The following is an 18,726-nucleotide window of genomic DNA, read 5'->3' as shown; positions in this document are numbered from 1 at the left end:
TCATAAAACACACTCACTAGTACTCGTTACCACTCACACAAACATACTCACTGTTTCAACTCTCAGACTCTGGGCCATGGTGCACCTGCACCACTGACAGCTATGCAGCGGACTCACTTCTGCTTCCACTCACTCACAACACATTCACTCACTCACTCCCTCCCTCATTCATACTCTCTTAAACTCATAGGCTCATTCACTTTCACCGTCATTGACACTCCCAAACACACTCTCATTCACTCACAAACACACACTTGTACACATGCTCATGGAAACATTTATTTTACCTTCCTTTGCTTGCAACTCGGAGGCTTCATGGCAGCATCTGTGCAGGAATCTGGCACTGGACATTGGAACGAGTGAGCCACGATTCCCAACGAGGAGTCACATTTTAGCTGATATACAGTCCTGCACAATGCGTGCGCAGTTTGTCCCCTACAAAAGAAATATGGATTGTGCCTGTGTGGGGGCATTATAGTTGAATTACGCCCCTCAACATACGCAATCCAGACATCCACCTACAACGTGCTGGGTTTTAAAACATAATCATGTCTCACCCTGCTCGACCACCCCCTCTTCCTGCCACCAGGAGGAGCTTGGAGTCGACTCAGAGAGGGCTGACATGCGCACTAGCAGTGTTCATGAAAACACGAAAGACGTATTTTTAAGAAACCTGTTCAGTTAAATAATTAGCAGTTGTTGCAAGAAGCAGTAGTGCTCCCTCACAGGAGTTTACACCGCGTCCTGAAGCCACTGGTGAGGAGCTGCCAATGGTCCCTACTAGAGCAGGATCAAGACAATCGCATATAACTGGTTCCTGTCTCCGGTAGTATGGTGGGCAAAAAACATTGGACTGAAATGCAGCTCAGAGTAACTAACAGTGGCTGAGATTAATTCACAAATATTCCACAATCACTTTTGTGTATCCTATTTAGGTAGAGAGCATTGAAAAACAACACCCATGGACGCGAGGTACATGGGGCTTCTTTGGCAATTCACTGTTCTAGGCAGCCAAGAGCAGTGTGCATCGGTACTAAGCAGGGCAGGTATCTGTGTTGTACACATTGTTATGGAATGTGAATAGAATGTCCTGTGCCTGCTGTTGCCTACTGCACACAGTCAGTTATTGGACTGCACAATAGGTCAAGTGTTGTCTGTTGGCTTTCTCCGTTCAGTGTGGATAGTCCTTCCCTCTGGAAGACCAGAATTACAAGCATTATGACAATGTCAGCATTTTGTTATGTGTACCTCCTTATGCTAAGAATTAAATGCAATATTCATGCAGACTGTAGGAAAATAAAAACCAGAATAATGGCCTTACAAAGACAGCAATTAAGCCTACCATTTATCCCCAAAACTATACGGTTGTCCACATCCTGATCTCATTCCAGCCGGTTAATTTAAGTTTGAGCCTTCATTTGTATAGTAAAAAACTTTTAGAACTACGTTTCTCTATTTTTACTGCCACTTTTTTAGTGTATAGCCAAATTATGCTTTTTTGAGCTACAGTAAAAGGAGTCACCTTACTTTTGCTTGTAAACAACAAAGCCATCTTACCAGCTGAGAGTAAAACAGACTTCACCATTCAGTGTCAGCCAGCGGCCAACATTTATAAAGGCATCGAAGACCAAGGAAAATTTCAACAGGGCTAAGAGCAGGTTCGTGCACTGAGATTTTGTCTCATTGCACAGATTTAACGAATCCTTTTGAAGCTTCGCTCTCCAAGGACTATTCAGCAATGGTGGAAGGCATTCAGGTCAAATAAGAATTTCGCGAACACCCAGAGCTCTTGCTGCGTCTCTGTCTCAGCTCATATAAGCACAAAGGACCAATGAAGGGTACACTGCAGAATCAATGCTTTGCAGACCCAGATAGTAGAAAATGTCTACACGGATAAAGAACATGCTTCATGGAGATAACAAAATAGTGTTCGGTTCTTTATGCACTGGTGGGCAAGGAAACATCATTAAAAGCGGCTAATACTGGATTTTGGATTTAGGAGAGCACGCCAGGAATTTTTTGACCCAGGCCGTTCAATCAGGCTCACCTGAAAAATATCAACCCCACTTTGGAAGGAATTATCAATAGGTTTCCCAGCATCGTGTTCAAATGCAGACATTTCCTAAAAGATATTAAGACGTGGGTGCACAAGTTACGCAAGCTGCCGCGTAATTAAGCATAGCTATTCCATACCCACTCCACGTTCACAGTTTTTCCCCCATTTAAGTAACTTGCCATAGGCAAAACTTAAGTATTTCCTCAACAGGCTTTAACCTCAGCTTAACCATCGACGAACTCTACCCCCTACTCAACAAATCTTCTGGGCACTCAGATGTAGAGTCATCACGATTTTGTACACACTCAAAGTTCACAAACGTTTTAACAGAAGACAGACAGGTGGTACCAACGATCTTGCTCAAACCGAGCTCCCGCTACAGAAAACAGAAGTAGCTAGTAAACATAATAAAAAATACATAACATTTATTTTTCGTTAATACAATGGATTCTATCAAGTTTAACCTTAAAATAACAGTTGATCCTAAGACACTATACAAATAAAAGGTGTCTGAAACCTGCGACATAATGTCAATGGGTAGAGACTGCAACTATGAGTACTAGGTGCCATGGGTAACACAGACCCATCCTTTTTCAGATGGTGGCAGCACACGTTGAAGCGCCTTATCACATAGGATGCAGTGGGAACAATACTAGTTCTTGCTTTTCAGTTCAGAACATCCAATGACCTGGATTCCAGTTTAAGGATCTATGAAAACACATTCAACAACTGAAAGTTACTCTTCCGGCCTCCAAACAAAATGCAGGTAAAGTTCTCCGCCGGCACAACAGTCTGCGAGCATCCAAGCCATCATGGGAGCACAAGCCCAAGCAGCGCCCATTCCATTTTACTAGCTAGTTTCTGCTTGGGTAGCGGGAAGGGCTCTTGTAGCACAACAATGGACCAGCATCAGGTCAGATGATGTTAGGGTCCAGTCACCAGTCTTACTTCTGACGCTTGTAGATCAAGGCAGCCAGACTCAGGAAGATGTTCTTGGACAAGTTCTTGGCGTGCGTCTCAATAAGCTGCTGAAGGTTGCTATAACTCTGCTCCTCATACGCCAGGTACACAGCCCGCATATCCAGGTCATCGTATAACTGCTTCACTCTTGATATCTTCTCAGCATCGTCGCGGCCATAGTTTTCCTAATAAAAATAACATGTAAAAGTTGGGCACCAAGTCTCACTTCTCAGTCATCTCACAACAAATTTGAATATTTTTTTATTTTCGTACGCTTCGGTTTAAGATAAAAAAAATAAAAAAAAATGTTTACTTAACTGTAATTAGAGGTCGCCACCACTATCTTTATAGTATTTCATTCTTGGATTATTTTGTTGCAACAAACTGTTTGAAAGATTGTTTGATTCATTTCAGTAACTGGTGATCACTTGAGGCTGCATTTCATCATATTCCACTCAATGTGCCATTCTAGACAGACCAGCCCTTTGAAAATTAACCATGGTCCTGCTCAAACAGTGTCAGTCCAGCCTGAACAAAAAAGGCCAGTTCCCCTGCAGAAGTAAACACATGTAACCTTGAACTGGTTTTGATCTAGTTCAGTCTCACCAGTGAGGCCCAATCCCGCCCCAGACGTGGCTACGGTGCTTGCAGGGCCCCGGAACTCCTGCTAGAACTCACCGACAAGGTCAAAACAGGTTTGGATTGGCTTGTGTTCTATTCTGAAAGGAACCAGATTTGGCAGTTCTGGCTGGACTGCTCCGATTAGCTCAGGACCAAGACTAAATATGCATATGGTGGGAATTTGTCTAGTGTGGTAGAGAGCACAAAAGACCTGGATAAGCCCCGAGCAATCGCCAATGGTGGAGATTAAATAAATCTATGCATCACTTGTTAGATAAATAACATCACTCTTGAAATCACGGATACATTTCAATACATGGTCAAGACAACACAAAAGTCCTACTCTACAGAAGGCTCAGCAAATCTTTGAATAGGTCTTGAGCCTGTCCTCAGAAACGATCATCAACTCTATATCCATGAAACACATCTTTACAGGCACGAGTCTTACTGAGGCGATGGAAACGTTGCATGCGAGTCTATGAAATATGCGAATCTTAACTGTACTTCATGGCAAGCGACTTTTCGTCCTCTAGCATTAGATCTTACATGTATGAGCATGCCTTGAATGGAGTATAAAACACGGTCACATGTGGCTCTTCACTCAGTACACAAATTACTCCACATCACCCCGCTGTCCAGGTTTGTGAGGCTGGAGGCCATGAGGAAACTGTACAAAGGGCTGCTTTGTAGACCTATCTCTCTATACTCAATCGCAGTATGGCTGTGGCAGATTTGCCTCTTGCCGAATGGGTTGTTACCCTTACAGGAAGAAAGCAATTCCCCTTTAAATAATCTAATTTTATGCGCAAGAGACTATCCATCTTTCAGTACTTGGGAATCGGTCGTGGTTGGTCTTCAGTACTAGACCCAAAAGTAACAAACATTGGGGAAAAACTTCTGAAATTCCTTGTCCTACCAACGTATCACCTTCCCTCAATGGGCTTACAGTGCAAGGCCACTTGGTCTGCCGGTGTAGTTTGGTTTTGCAAGACAGAAGCTTTCATAGGATGAACAGCCTGAGAGCGCTTCAGGAATGATACAAGAGAGGTCTTCCAACAACCACCACAATACTATAGCACTTGGTAAGCAGATCAGGTGTAGGAATAGCTGGAATCTCACGGATGGGTCTAAAAGCAATTGTGATCACAAACGCTTGGGATTTGTGCAGTGGTTGTTTCATAAGAGCCACTCATCAACCTAGAAAGAGCTGGGCTGATTCTCCATGTTGATGCTGGTCAGTGCATCAGCACAAAAACCCTACAAAGTTGAAAAGACAGCCACTGTGAAATATTTAAGAGGCTTTGTTGTGAAACTCTGGACAACAATCCTCCTTGCAACTCATCTGCACACTCTCCAACTGACTGAAGAATTAACCCCTTGGAGTGAAACTGAGCAGAACAGTCGATCAAAATGCTTCCTTTGCGGGGTGACCGGCAACTATTGTTATAGTCTTCATTCCGCTTACTTTGCTCATCTCTGACACAAACGGCTCCCACTTAATTACCAAGCTCTATAAATCCTGCAGGTCTCTTAAAACTGTGAAAGACAGGGGGGTCCGAGCAACAATGGGAGGAGGATATTGGACATTCCCTGACAGATAAAGAGTGGACTTACTGTCTCGACCAAATTCAGAGAGTCTCTCCTAATCATTGACACAAACTCCTTCTTTTTAAAATGTATCCACTGTACATATATAACCCCACTGCAATTGGCCAAATTTGATCCATCTAAATCCTCCGAGTGCCCGAAATGCGGTGCGGTAAATGCCGACTTTGCCCATATGGCCTGGTCCTGCGCGAGGATCCTCCCTTTTTGGAAGGAGGTGTTTCAGACCCTTGCCGCTATCATGGACGCTCCTCTGCTTCCTTCACCACGTCTGGCCCTCCTTGGTCTAGTTAACCGCATCAAGTGCTGCTAGCAGCGATTCATAGCTATTGTCCTGTTAGCCAAAAGAGAAGTAGCTCTCCACTGGGAGGCAAAATCTATTCCCCAGAGGACGGCATGGACACGCAGCTTAGCCTACTGTAGTCTACAAACTGAGATTTTCTCCTCCCTCTCTCCAACCTCCCACCTCCAGATATATGGTGCATCTACCGTTTCCATCTGCAACAAGCCCTTGTTGCGTCTCAGGTCGTCCCTACCCCTGCGGAACCCGACCCCGGAGCCCATTCTCGTACATCGGGCCCCCTCTCGAGACTAAACTATTAACCTCAAAGCTTTCCTACATTGTGGTCAGCTCCCTCAGTTCTGTTATTAGGCATGGCAATCTACTCCACTGTTGCCCTACTATATCATGAAACAATATACCGGTATTGTCGAACCTTGACACAGTGCCAACGTCACTTCCCCGCTCCCTGCTGTATTATGGATAGTTTTTTTTGCGATTATAATGTTTGGTGTCTTTTTTTTTTTTTAGTTTCTCTTTTGTACAATTTATTTCATCACAATTTGTATCTTTCTATAGGTACATGGTCAGATATTATGCTTTGTGTATTGGTACATGTGTATTGTTTAATTGTATTTTTGTCTTTTATTCATATTGAAAAAAGGGGAGAGAAAAAAAAAAAAAAATTCTTCTAGTCCTGTTCAAAAAAGCATGGACTTCCAACTCACAACCCCAATGTTGAATGCTTTCCAATATAACATCAATAACAGAGACAAAGGCAGTGATCTCCAATGGTCCTTGAAAATCCATAGTTGACATCTGCTCCTTGGTTGCTTGGACAAACACTTTCACGTTAGCCAGAGGGCAATAGTGGTACAGCAGCTTCTTCACTCCTCTTGTAAGCCTACATACCCTTTCTTCCATCATTCTTGTACCTTCGTGTCCACAGATGAGTTCAAACGCTCTCACACCACAAAGGCCGGTCTCCTTCACATTAATCTTGTAGTCTTTCTTTTATTTGCATATGCTTGTTCCTATATTCTTAAAGCATCCAGTTCCCAACATACACCAGCATCTCCAGTTACCTCGCATTCCGCTTCATAGTCTTCCCCTGGACACAAACCTCTAGTAGAGTTCCCATCAGAAGGGAAAATTCTTATCCACATCTCTCCATGGCAAAGCACTTTTTTCAGCTTACTGAGGACTGCACTTAATGATCCTGTTGATCTCAGGACGCACAGACAAGTTGCCAAAGACCTATATTAGATTTCAAGGTGAATACTTTATGCAGCGATCTCCAGCCGTAGGGAGAGGCCTCAAGTCTCAGAAATCTTGGCCTTCGAGGAGAGTGGTGGTGCTTTTAGAGGGTGGTGAATGAAATAATGGCTGGTGTTTGGCCTGGTCGAAGGCCCAATTGTACAGTATAGTTTTATGAAGGTCCCAGGTAAGCAGATTGCCGGCAGACTATTAAATGGGGGGTCCAAGGCATTTCAAGCCAGACAGTTTTACCTTCATGCTTCTTATTTTTGGTCAAGTTGATAAGTCTTGTACAGTCGCATTCCAAGTTTTAACAGAGGGTGTAGTGTGGTGCCATTTTCTGCAGAGGTGTTGAAATCTTGCTCTCAAAAGATCTGTACTCTTTGCATCGTACTAGGAATTGTTCCTTTTCTCCCTCTTGGAACCAGAAGCATTCTTCAGGGTCAGATGGATGTGATAGGCTTTATTCAGGATCAGACAGTCTAGGTAACCGGTTTGGGATTCTTTAGGTTTCACTATGTCCTCGGGGTGCGATTACATTCTTTTGTGTATCTGCACTAAAAGAAGGATCCTCCCGAGTCCCAGGTCCTAAAGGGTTGCTGTTTTAACAAGTGCAGTGATTGGCTGTTTAATGGAAATGTCTTAATCGATCCAAGTACTAAGGGTTTTTACAGTTGTGTGGCATGCACAGAGGTAAGTTGCCAACTGAGAGGAAAACTTCTCTACATGAGCCATTTTCATGACCATTCAGGCTCAACCGATGATTCATCCACCAGTAGATGAACTTGGCGAACTTCGGGTGCATTTGTAGGCTTTTATAATGTGAAGGTTGGAAGGATGCTGCAAGACACCATAAGAAATGAATCTATTCCATGGTCTCACCTTTGATGGTCATGTTGCAGGTCAGATAATAGCTGACTGGATTATGCCAGCCCACGGCCAGTTTTTTCGAAAGGAGATTTTAGTATGCTTTAAGGCCTTTGGGGCTATGCTTTTCTGGAGGGAGGCATTCAGCAACCTCAGGATATCTGGGGATGCTATCAATGACAGTCTGTAAGGATTGGTGCCGGGAACAGTTCAGATAGGTTGGAAGTCGCGATTATTTCTCTGCCTTTCAGAACTGACTCACTGGTGTGAATGGAACTTTCACCAAGTCTTTTTGGAACACAGGAAGTGTCACCAGAGACCTAGTTTAGTTGTTAAGAATGGCCAAGGAATAGGAGAAAAAGTATTTTTGAAGCCAAGGTCTTTGCAACACTGAGAGGGATACGGTGATATGTTTGACAGAAACGATTTTACGATCCTGTGCAAAACATACATTTTTTTACTTGCTACCTTCAAGACGCATGTGGCATCGTAGTCTATTTTAGCACCAACAATATGGCCTCATGCTGGCTCTAGACGTTGGTTTAGCATTGCTGTTCTACTAATTCTCTTTAAAACGTTGCTCTGCATCTTCAGAGAACGCACTTCACCCCGAGTGTCCTATCTTGTAAGTAAAATACTATGGTTCCCCCCAAGAGTTGGGCAGTGGCGGCTCTTCTGTTAAGGCGGAGGAACACCGCCCCACTGCTTTCTGATCAGTGAATACAGGAAAAATAAAATGATAATAAAACATTATCATTTTTCCTTGCTATGACGATTCAAGGGTGGGGGGGGGGGGGGGGGGGGGAACAGTCTTTGCAAAGCGATTTTTACATAGCAGTGCCTTCACCACACATTTGTTTAGCACGCATAGGCCTTTACCATGCATGACTTTACTGCGCATTTAAGGTAAGAGGGATCTCTCCCCAAAAAGATAATAAATATAGATTTAAACTGGATTGGATGGGTAGTCTGTTGTGTCCCAAGGACTGCTGGGAGCAAGGGAGCACAGAGGCGCGAGGTGGCCGGCAGCATAAGGTAAGTCTTTTATTTATATTTAACCCCCAGCGTTCCATACACGCCCCCTCCACTCGTCTCACCACTTTTATTTGTATTGGCCGCCACTGGAATTGGTCTTGTTCTTCTAGTGCACTGGTGGTATTAGAAGGGAAAATCATTTCTTAGCCCTTTGGATCAGCGTCAGGTACAGCACAAGTGTTTGCACACAGGAAAGGGAAAAATGCGGATGAATTTCCCCTGTTCCAAGGCTCGAAGCACCTCATAATGGTGCAAATTAAGCTTTGAATGCTCACCCTCCCCACCCTGAGAGTCAAGTCCCTAAATGGATCCGATGGCTACAGAACTTAAGCAATCAGTAACCTGGGACTGCCCCAGGGTTCCAACAAAAGGCCTCACATTCACTTGCTTTAACTCACCTTGGGAGGACAGTCTCCATGGACATCTGTCTGAACCCTAAATCTTTAATATCAACAACACTGAGGATTAGCAGCAATTTATCTCCTTAGATATACTAATCTAATCTTGCGCACATTTTCTGCCACATCTCACGATCGTAGGTCACTACATAAGCCAGGGTGCATAGATGCTCATATACTAAAGAATAGTGTTGGGAAGACCTCAAATATCAGACGGTCTACATTTGTGTCAGGGTGTATAAAATAAGTGACTACAATACGTATTAAATACCTTCTGGCTACAGCTGTAATGACCAAGTTCACTTTGGTTTAGAAGGATTTAAGAGAATGGGGAAGGGAGAATGTAGTTATTCAAAGTCCGCTTCTATTTATGAACTGTAAAAACAGGCTCTAAGAAACATATCTTCAGCAAGCAGTGGTGTTCCTTATATGAACTGGCAGTGACACCATCCCAGTTCTTGTATAAAGCCTCCAAACAGGCAAGTGAAATATTTGCAGTTCTTATCCAATGATGCAATAAAATAAGGCTTTCGGAGGCAAAGGGATTACGGAGAAGCTGCCAGACGTGTTAATGCAGCCTGGCTAAAAGCTTTAATGATAACAACAAATGAAAGGACTCGCCCATTATTTTATTTACCGATCCAAGATGGATCGGTATTATATAAACGTCAAAAGCCTTTTAAAGCAGTGTGGCCAGGCCAGAAGCAATTTGCTGCCTGGTCCTCCGTAAAGAAAGGCAGGGAGGCAGCAGCAACTGAGGGCACGTGGAGTCACGCAAGGCAGAAGCACACAAGCGAGAAAGGAGCAGGCGGCAGGAGAGCAGCACAATATACAGGCAGCAGCACGGAGCGTGTGGGGGGTGTACAGAAATACATGAGGAATCCATGAAAAACCCTTGCACTCATGGAGCACGTAACCAAACAAACATTGTGCTGGAAACGTAATCAGTGAAAGGACACAAGTAATGAGGCCATGATCCAGGGGAGGTACAAAAGGGGGTGGTGATGGACGGAGCATCAGAACCAATCAAACACTCACACCCAGTCAACAGATCTGGGTTTGATCCATCACCGTTCTTTAGCCCACTCTGCCACCCCAGTTCAGACATGGCCATATGCAAATCAGTCTGACCCTGTGCCTCATGGGAACAGTCCAGCCCGAACTGCCAAGCCATGCCTTCCCTGGACCGGAAACAAGCTTCCTAGGACCGGTTTCTGGCATTTCAGCCGTCTTCAGCCAGGCTTGCTTGAATCCAGTGGCAAAGTGAGCAAGGGACTCACGTCTGAGCATACCCTGCCAACTTATGGCGAACAAAGCGGTACAAAAGGGGGTGGTGATGGACGGAGCATCAGAACCAATCAAACACTCACACCCAGTCAACAGATCTGGGTTTGATCCATCACCGTTCTTTAGCCCACTCCGCCACCCCAGTTCAGACATGGCCATATGCAAATCAGTCTGACCCTGTGCCTCATGGGAACAGTCCAGCCCGAACTGCCAAGCCATGCCTTCCCTGGACCGGAAACAAGCTTCCTAGGACCGGTTTCTGGCATTTCAGCCGTCTTCAGCCAGGCTTGCTTGAATCCAGTGGCAAAGTGAGCAAGGGACTCACGTCTGAGCATACCCTGCCAACTTATGGCGAACAAAGCGGTACAAAAGGGGGTGGTGATGGACGGAGCATCAGAACCAATCAAACACTCACACCCAGTCAACAGATCTGGGTTTGATCCATCACCGTTCTTTAGCCCACTCTGCCACCCCAGTTCAGACATGGCCATATGCAAATCAGTCTGACCCTGTGCCTCATGGGAACAGTCCAGCCCGAACTGCCAAGCCATGCCTTCCCTGGACCGGAAACAAGCTTCCTAGGACCGGTTTCTGGCATTTCAGCCGTCTTCAGCCAGGCTTGCTTGAATCCAGTGGCAAAGTGAGCAAGGGACTCACGTCTGAGCATACCCTGCCAACTTATGGCGAACAAAGCGGTACAAAAGGGGGTGGTGATGGACGGAGCATCAGAACCAATCAAACACTCACACCCAGTCAACAGATCTGGGTTTGATCCATCACCGTTCTTTAGCCCACTCTGCCACCCCAGTTCAGACATGGCCATATGCAAATCAGTCTGACCCTGTGCCTCATGGGAACAGTCCAGCCCGAACTGCCAAGCCATGCCTTCCCTGGACCGGAAACAAGCTTCCTAGGACCGGCCATGTCTGAACTGGGGTGACAGAGTGGGCTAAAGAACGGTGATGGATCAAACCCAGATCTATTGACTGGGTGTGAGTGTTTGATTGGTTCTGATGCTCCGTCCATCACCACCCCCTTTTGTACCGCTTTGTTCGCCATAAGTTGGCAGGGTATGCTCAGACGTGAGTCCCTTGCTCACTTTGCCACTGGATTCAAGCAAGCCTGGCTGAAGACGGCTGAAATGCCAGAAACCGGTCCTAGGAAGCTTGTTTCCGGTCCAGGGAAGGCATGGCTTGGCAGTTCGGGCTGGACTGTTCCCATGAGGCACAGGGTCAGACTGATTTGCATATGGCCATGTCTGAACTGGGGTGACAAGAGTGGGCTAAAGAACGGTGATGGATCAAACCCAGATCTATTGACTGGGTGTGAGTGTTTGATTGGTTCTGATGCTCCGTCCATCACCACCCCCTTTTGTACCGCTTTGTTCGCCATAAGTTGGCAGGGTATGCTCAGACGTGAGTCCCTTGCTCACTTTGCCACTGGATTCAAGCAAGCCTGGCTGAAGACGGCTGAAATGCCAGAAACCGGTCCTAGGAAGCTTGTTTCCGGTCCAGGGAAGGCATGGCTTGGCAGTTCGGGCTGGACTGTTCCCATGAGGCACAGGGTCAGACTGATTTGCATATGGCCATGTCTGAACTGGGGTGACAGAGTGGGCTAAAGAACGGTGATGGATCAAACCCAGATCTATTGACTGGGTGTGAGTGTTTGATTGGTTCTGATGCTCCGTCCATCACCACCCCCTTTTGTACCGCTTTGTTCGCCATAAGTTGGCAGGGTATGCTCAGACGTGAGTCCCTTGCTCACTTTGCCACTGGATTCAAGCAAGCCTGGCTGAAGACGGCTGAAATGCCAGAAACCGGTCCTAGGAAGCTTGTTTCCGGTCCAGGGAAGGCATGGCTTGGCAGTTCGGGCTGGACTGTTCCCATGAGGCACAGGGTCAGACTGATTTGCATATGGCCATGTCTGAACTGGGGTGACAGAGTGGGCTAAAGAACGGTGATGGATCAAACCCAGATCCATTGACTGGGTGTGAGTGTTTGATTGGTTCTGATGCTCCGTCCATCACCACCCCCTTTTGTACCGCTTTGTTCGCCATAAGTTGGCAGGGTATGCTCAGACGTGAGTCCCTTGCTCACTTTGCCACTGGATTCAAGCAAGCCTGGCTGAAGACGGCTGAAATGCCAGAAACCGGTCCTAGGAAGCTTGTTTCCGGTCCAGGGAAGGCATGGCTTGGCAGTTCGGGCTGGACTGTTCCCATGAGGCACAGGGTCAGACTGATTTGCATATGGCCATGTCTGAACTGGGGTGACAGAGTGGGCTAAAGAACGGTGATGGATCAAACCCAGATCTATTGACTGGGTGTGAGTGTTTGATTGGTTCTGATGCTCCGTCCATCACCACCCCCTTTTGTACCGCTTTGTTCGCCATAAGTTGGCAGGGTATGCTCAGACGTGAGTCCCTTGCTCACTTTGCCACTGGATTCAAGCAAGCCTGGCTGAAGACGGCTGAAATGCCAGAAACCGGTCCTAGGAAGCTTGTTTCCGGTCCAGGGAAGGCATGGCTTGGCAGTTCGGGCTGGACTGTTCCCATGAGGCACAGGGTCAGACTGATTTGCATATGGCCATGTCTGAACTGGGGTGACAGAGTGGGCTAAAGAACGGTGATGGATCAAACCCAGATCTATTGACTGGGTGTGAGTGTTTGATTGGTTCTGATGCTCCGTCCATCACCACCCCCTTTTGTACCGCTTTGTTCGCCATAAGTTGGCAGGGTATGCTCAGACGTGAGTCCCTTGCTCACTTTGCCACTGGATTCAAGCAAGCCTGGCTGAAGACGGCTGAAATGCCAGAAACCGGTCCTAGGAAGCTTGTTTCCGGTCCAGGGAAGGCATGGCTTGGCAGTTCGGGCTGGACTGTTCCCATGAGGCACAGGGTCAGACTGATTTGCATATGGCCATGTCTGAACTGGGGTGACAGAGTGGGCTAAAGAACGGTGATGGATCAAACCCAGATCTATTGACTGGGTGTGAGTGTTTGATTGGTTCTGATGCTCCGTCCATCACCACCCCCTTTTGTACCGCATGATCCAGGGGAGGTACAACCACAAGCAGAGGAATTAAAGCCCACTCAAGCCAACAATTAAAAAGCAGGCAATTGAGAGTGACAATAAAGCTAACCAATGGTAAGCAAGGGGCGGGCTCTAGCCCACTGTAAGCTGACAAGATGTATTTTCTCCAACAGACATCTTGGACTGCCTGGTAGACAAACTAAAAAATGAAAATTGGACTACTGCATGGATCTTGTGGAAAACCAAAAACCTGAAATTCTATTTGACTACAAAATTTAAAGCACTCCAAATTATTAAGGATAGGAGATGAAATGAGAATGAGCAACTATGCACTCCGTCACTCAAGCTGCAGTGAAAGAATTGCGGATGTCCCTGGGGGAGAGACTTCAAGTCCAGTCCCTCCACATGAACCACCTTTCCAGAAGTACATTGACGAACCGATGCCGACACATATAGACCAAAACTTATTAACAGAAACCTAGAAGTCTTGGCAGGCAGATGATGGTGATATTAGTATGTAATACTTTAACCCTTAAATGTACATATTCAACACAGAGCAATTAAACACTTTGGAGAAAGTTCCATTTGAAACACATGCATGAGAAGATGGCACCCTAGAGAACTCAAGAGCATAAGGTAGCTTGAAAGACCCAAAAGTCTGACAAAGAACCTACTAGCCGCCAGAATGGTCAATTCATGTGAAGGGCAATTATGCCCGCGAATAGTTTAAAGCATACAAATACCAGATGCATACAAATCAATGTAAACAAACCCCATAACTAGTTAATATCAAGAGGCATGGCACAGGTGTGTGGAGACAAAATAAAAAAGGTTCCAAAGCTGGTTTTCTTCCAGTACATGGTGTATTGTGGAATACACATCCCTGTGTGTCATGCAGTACTACCTCCAGGGTCTGCCGCTGCTCAGGTGAAACACGCTTCAAGGCCTCCACCACTACCCAGCTGCACTTGTTCTCCTGAATATCTGTGCCAATCTTGCCCGTCACCGTGGGGTCACCGTAGATGTCCAGGAAATCATCCTACATGAAAAGAGCAACAATATTAGTAATAATATTAGCTACTCGCCGAAAAAGCGCTTCGACGCCTCGTCAGGGGTAGTAAGCGCTATACAAATGCAATTACAATACAATATCTCAAGGCCTGTGGGAGGAAGGGGTGTGAGTGTAAAACAAGATGCATGTAGACAGAGGTACTATTGATGGAGGCACATGTGACACACAGTTGTCAGATCAAGGGCCCAAAACCGATTTGTAGCTCCTCCAGATTTCAAATCAAGCTTGCATTTTTAGCTGCCTCCCACAAAGGATACAATAGGTTGGTAAGAAATGACAGCCCAGTTGAAGATGCTCTAATGTAATAATGAACTCCAAGAAGCACAGGGTAGATTTAATAAATGAGGGGTGGACAAAAGTCCCCTGCAGGACTTGGGAAAGCTCTGTTGTCTTACTTTACCCAGGGTTTGCTAAGTAGAATGAAATCAACAAACAAACTAGTAGACTAGCAGTGGTCCATGTAATTAGTAAATACCAGAGCCATGGGCCTGGGTACACCTATCGTGGGTTGTGGTTTTTCACAGCTGGACAAGCGAATAATGGAGTACATTGGGACGCGGAGCATAATGTAAAAAGGGTAGTCATGTTTGTGTTTAACCAGTGAGAACTCAGCCTGCATACGCCCCTATTTCTGCCCCCATTATTGGAAATATGTGCATCTGGAGGGCGGGTTCAGAGGATTCCAGCGACTTCATTTGCAGACTATAGGATTACCCTGTCCTAGGTGAGCACGCCAGTTCACCACATCCTGTGGTTTGGTCATTCCACTTGGCAACAGCAGTAAACCGGTCTGACTGCAGACTCTGGGCTCAGAACTGTGCACAAAACTGGCTAGAATCAAGGACAGGCTGTTGCTCTTGTACAACTTCCGGCATTGGACACCTACCAACGAGGGGGTGTATGTACTGTCCCACTCCGCCAGTACCTGGCCTTTTCTCCTGGCTTGGTCATCTGGACAGCTAGGAGGCCTGCACAAGTGGAAGAACCTGTATCCCAAGTGGAACCTCGACAGAGCTATTCTTTCCATACTCTGTACCAAGTACGGTAAGCCTGATGATCCAGTCGCTACTTTGACCATCAGACAGGAGGAGCGCTGCCCAGCCATCCAAATCAGTGGACTACAGCTGCCAGGAGGAGCCACTGTACACTGACCCCCAAGAAGACCTGCAGAAACCCCAGTTGACTGGGTCCTGTGTGAGGACACTGAGACAGTGTCCAGGAGTCACATAGGTTGCCTCAGACCAAAGATCCACTGAAGACAAACATAAGAGCTGAGGTGCATCACATTGCAAAGGAAAGTGCCCACAGTTCCATTCCAGAAGGCACCTGATTTTACCTCCCTCCTCCTCCAAAGACGATCCAGGATGAAGTCCTCTCCCACGTCACCCTCTGTGGGTTTAAGTTCTCCCAGAGGGGTGGAATGGGGGTATGGTGCAGAAAGGAGGAAGATTATAGAACCCCTAGAATTATTTATTAGCCTGTACGATTTACATAATAGGGTCATTTCTAGTCCCATCATGCAAGCATCCTGAAAGAACCAGGTCCCAGATTGACTACCGACTTCCCACGGTGGTCTCCAACAACAGAAGCGTGACAGCTACTAGCTGTTTCCCCATGTACAAGCCGTAAAAGAAACGAGCATTGTCATAGCCAATAGGTCTCGCTTTTGGGACCTTATAAGTATTTAGTTATGCAGCACAATATCCTTGGTGCAACAACATCAACTGTTGTATGGTTAAACACTTATAAGGTCCCAAAGGTGAGACCTATTGGCTATACCAATGCTTGTTTTAATAGCGTTAGGAGAGAGTGTGTCCTGCCTGCAACAGCAGGCAGGACAAAGCGATTTGAGAAAACAGTGCTCGGAGGCTGTAAATAAAGCCTACCGAGTAACAGCACACGTAACAGGGGGTGTCCTTATGGAAGGTTACAAAATAAGACAAGGCAGTACTAAGGAGGGACTACTAAGCCTATTGACCAATGAAAAGCCATAGTTTACAGTAGACAATGACACACGCCAATGAAAAATAATGGACGGACAGTGGGCGGAGCTTCAAGTTCATACCTCAATACAGCATGCCTCGCAGGCTCGACCTAAAAAGTGAAGACTGCCTTAGAGGATGTACTGTTTTTCCTATTTTTGAAGAAAGCGAAAGAATGTTCAATGCTTGCCTGTTTCTCTGACGCCAGGTAGCAAACAGGTTTGTGTCCAGAGTGCATGCTGTATGAATAATGGGGCTATTCACAACTTCCAGTCATGCTTTTAAGAGTCTTGTTAAGTCTCTTGAGAAATTCAATGGTCTCGGTTGAAAATATAATGGGAGCTTATTGGCCACACCACACCCTTTGCACATAGGCACTCAGTACGAGTGGCCTATTTTTTTCCTGATTCCTGTGCAAACTCTTGCAGGGATCATTATTAAAAGTTTGCAGTAATTACTGCATTAACACGTTTCCCCAGGTAATCGGGGCAGGCCAATCCCCCCAACGAAATTTACAGGAGGAAAAATGTCTGCACATGTGCAATTAAGTGCAGAAACCACCAACATCGGCATGTTATTCCCCATTGTACAGTTGAAAAATGTTTAATTTATGCTATTTCATGCTCAGCAAATCCTAAACCCAGGGATACTGGATTTTATTGTGTGTGGGAAATCTTGACCCCCAAAGCACTGGACTCCTAAGCACCCCAATAGTATGTATGTATGACGACCTGATGATTGTCCTCCTGTCTTGACACAGCTTCTTTGGAAAACCCAAGTAAGGCAGAATACCAGTAAGGGGCACTGCAATGTATGGGCCTTAAAAAGCAACACGTCTGTCGTTGCAAAGCCAACGTTGTTCGCACAATTCTTATTTAGCTCATATTAAGAAGGGACCATTGATTTGCTATGGGTAGTGAACATTCTTGCTCGATTAGTTTGACCACTGACGCCACTTAGTCATAAAATTACTGTAATTTCATGTTTGAAAATTATTTCTGAACGAAACGCTTGATTTCTGGGAACAATTGACTACTAAAAAATACTTAATACTAGCGATTCCAGTAGCGGAGCAGTATTATCTAGGACAGATAATGATCTAAATCAATTTAATTTAACTGCCATAAATCATGCAAACCTTTAAATAAGGGCTATTACAAAATATAGGTCTTTTTAATTACAATTACAATGTTAATAGGATTTACAAATATGTGAAAGCATACAGATCCATATCTACAAAAATCAAATGTACGTGAGCATATTGAATTAATGTGTTATCTTAGGAGAGTCGATGGGATATTTTTTCAGTGATCGTCACTACTTGCCTGGTATTCTAATGAGAATTGGGATTCCAGAACGACAAAATGCATATATTTTTGGATTTTGAAAATTAACCTCGATTGGTAGGTCGATATTGTAATTTCGCCGTGTAGCCCAAAGTAGTTTCCTGCAGAAATTAAGTGGGGAGTTGCTAATACCAGCACGTGCTTGCTCAATGATGTCATGAAACACGGCTGCAGACCCTACTGTGAGAAATCAGTCTCTTCAGATAATTTTACCAAGCTGCTGAGGGCTGAACAAGAGTGATATTAAAGTCTTTTTATTGTCAAGATCTGCAAAACGGACGAAAACCTGCTAGCGGGATACTTTTTTTTTTATTGAAATTGTAGATGAAACAAAAGTCATGCACTCTGGTGCGGTGTCAGTATGTAGGGTAGGTTTCTTTTCAGCAAATACCGCAGGTTTCAAAGAGCCCGTAAAGGCCATTTCTATGTGCACGGCAATTATGTTGCCGTGTTTGGTCTGGTAAAGACGGAACATCATCGCTTTTGGTGGATTTTGAAAAGAGCTACGGTGTGGAAGTGACATCCGGTGATTAAACTGCACTTTAAGAGACATTTTACTGCGATTGCAGGCAACCGGGTGCCATGACACAATGATTACACTATCTTGCCAATGCCGACTGACTATTGCTAAATACAGCGCAAGTACTCTGCAATGTCTGAAGTAAAGAAAACAGGTTGAGAAACTGTGGAGGAAGAAAATGAAGAGAAAAAAAAAAAAAACACGCTACGGCCTGCTGCTGTATAGAGAGGCGGGGGTGGGGGGGGGGGGGGGGGGAGGAGTGGAGGCCAGCAGAGTGACGCGATCTGTGGTGGGGGAGGAAGAGGGAATTGAAGCGCGGAGAGAGGCATGCAAGGCTTAATGAGCCTTGACAGAAACCCACATGGCAGCTGCGCCTGTGCACGCAAGCTTGAGGCCAGGAAAAGCCTCTAGTA

At 45.6% G+C, this 18,726-nt stretch overlaps 1 protein-coding gene across 5 annotated transcripts in view; it reads right to left on the bottom strand.

Annotated features, from left to right (window-relative positions):
- Positions 1-2,464: 2,464 nt before the first annotated feature.
- FDPS (farnesyl diphosphate synthase) overlaps positions 2,465-18,726 on the bottom strand; it is a 46,190-nt gene continuing 29,928 nt past the window's right edge. For all 5 annotated transcript variants that reach the window (XM_085639100.1, XM_085639096.1, XM_085639099.1 and 2 more), the window contains 2 exons: positions 14,298-14,432; positions 2,465-3,201 (listed from right to left, as the gene is read on the bottom strand). In XM_085639100.1, coding sequence (XP_085495226.1) covers positions 3,001-3,201; positions 14,298-14,432 — 336 coding nt within the window. In that variant the 3' untranslated portion in view covers positions 2,465-3,000. The remainder of the gene's footprint in view (positions 3,202-14,297; positions 14,433-18,726) is intronic.

The sequence above is a fragment of the Triturus cristatus genome, chromosome 12, assembly GCF_964204655.1.
Source record: "Triturus cristatus chromosome 12, aTriCri1.1, whole genome shotgun sequence".
Taxonomy (NCBI): Eukaryota; Metazoa; Chordata; class Amphibia; order Caudata; family Salamandridae; genus Triturus; species Triturus cristatus.
This window is presented reverse-complemented; position numbering and strand designations above follow the sequence as displayed.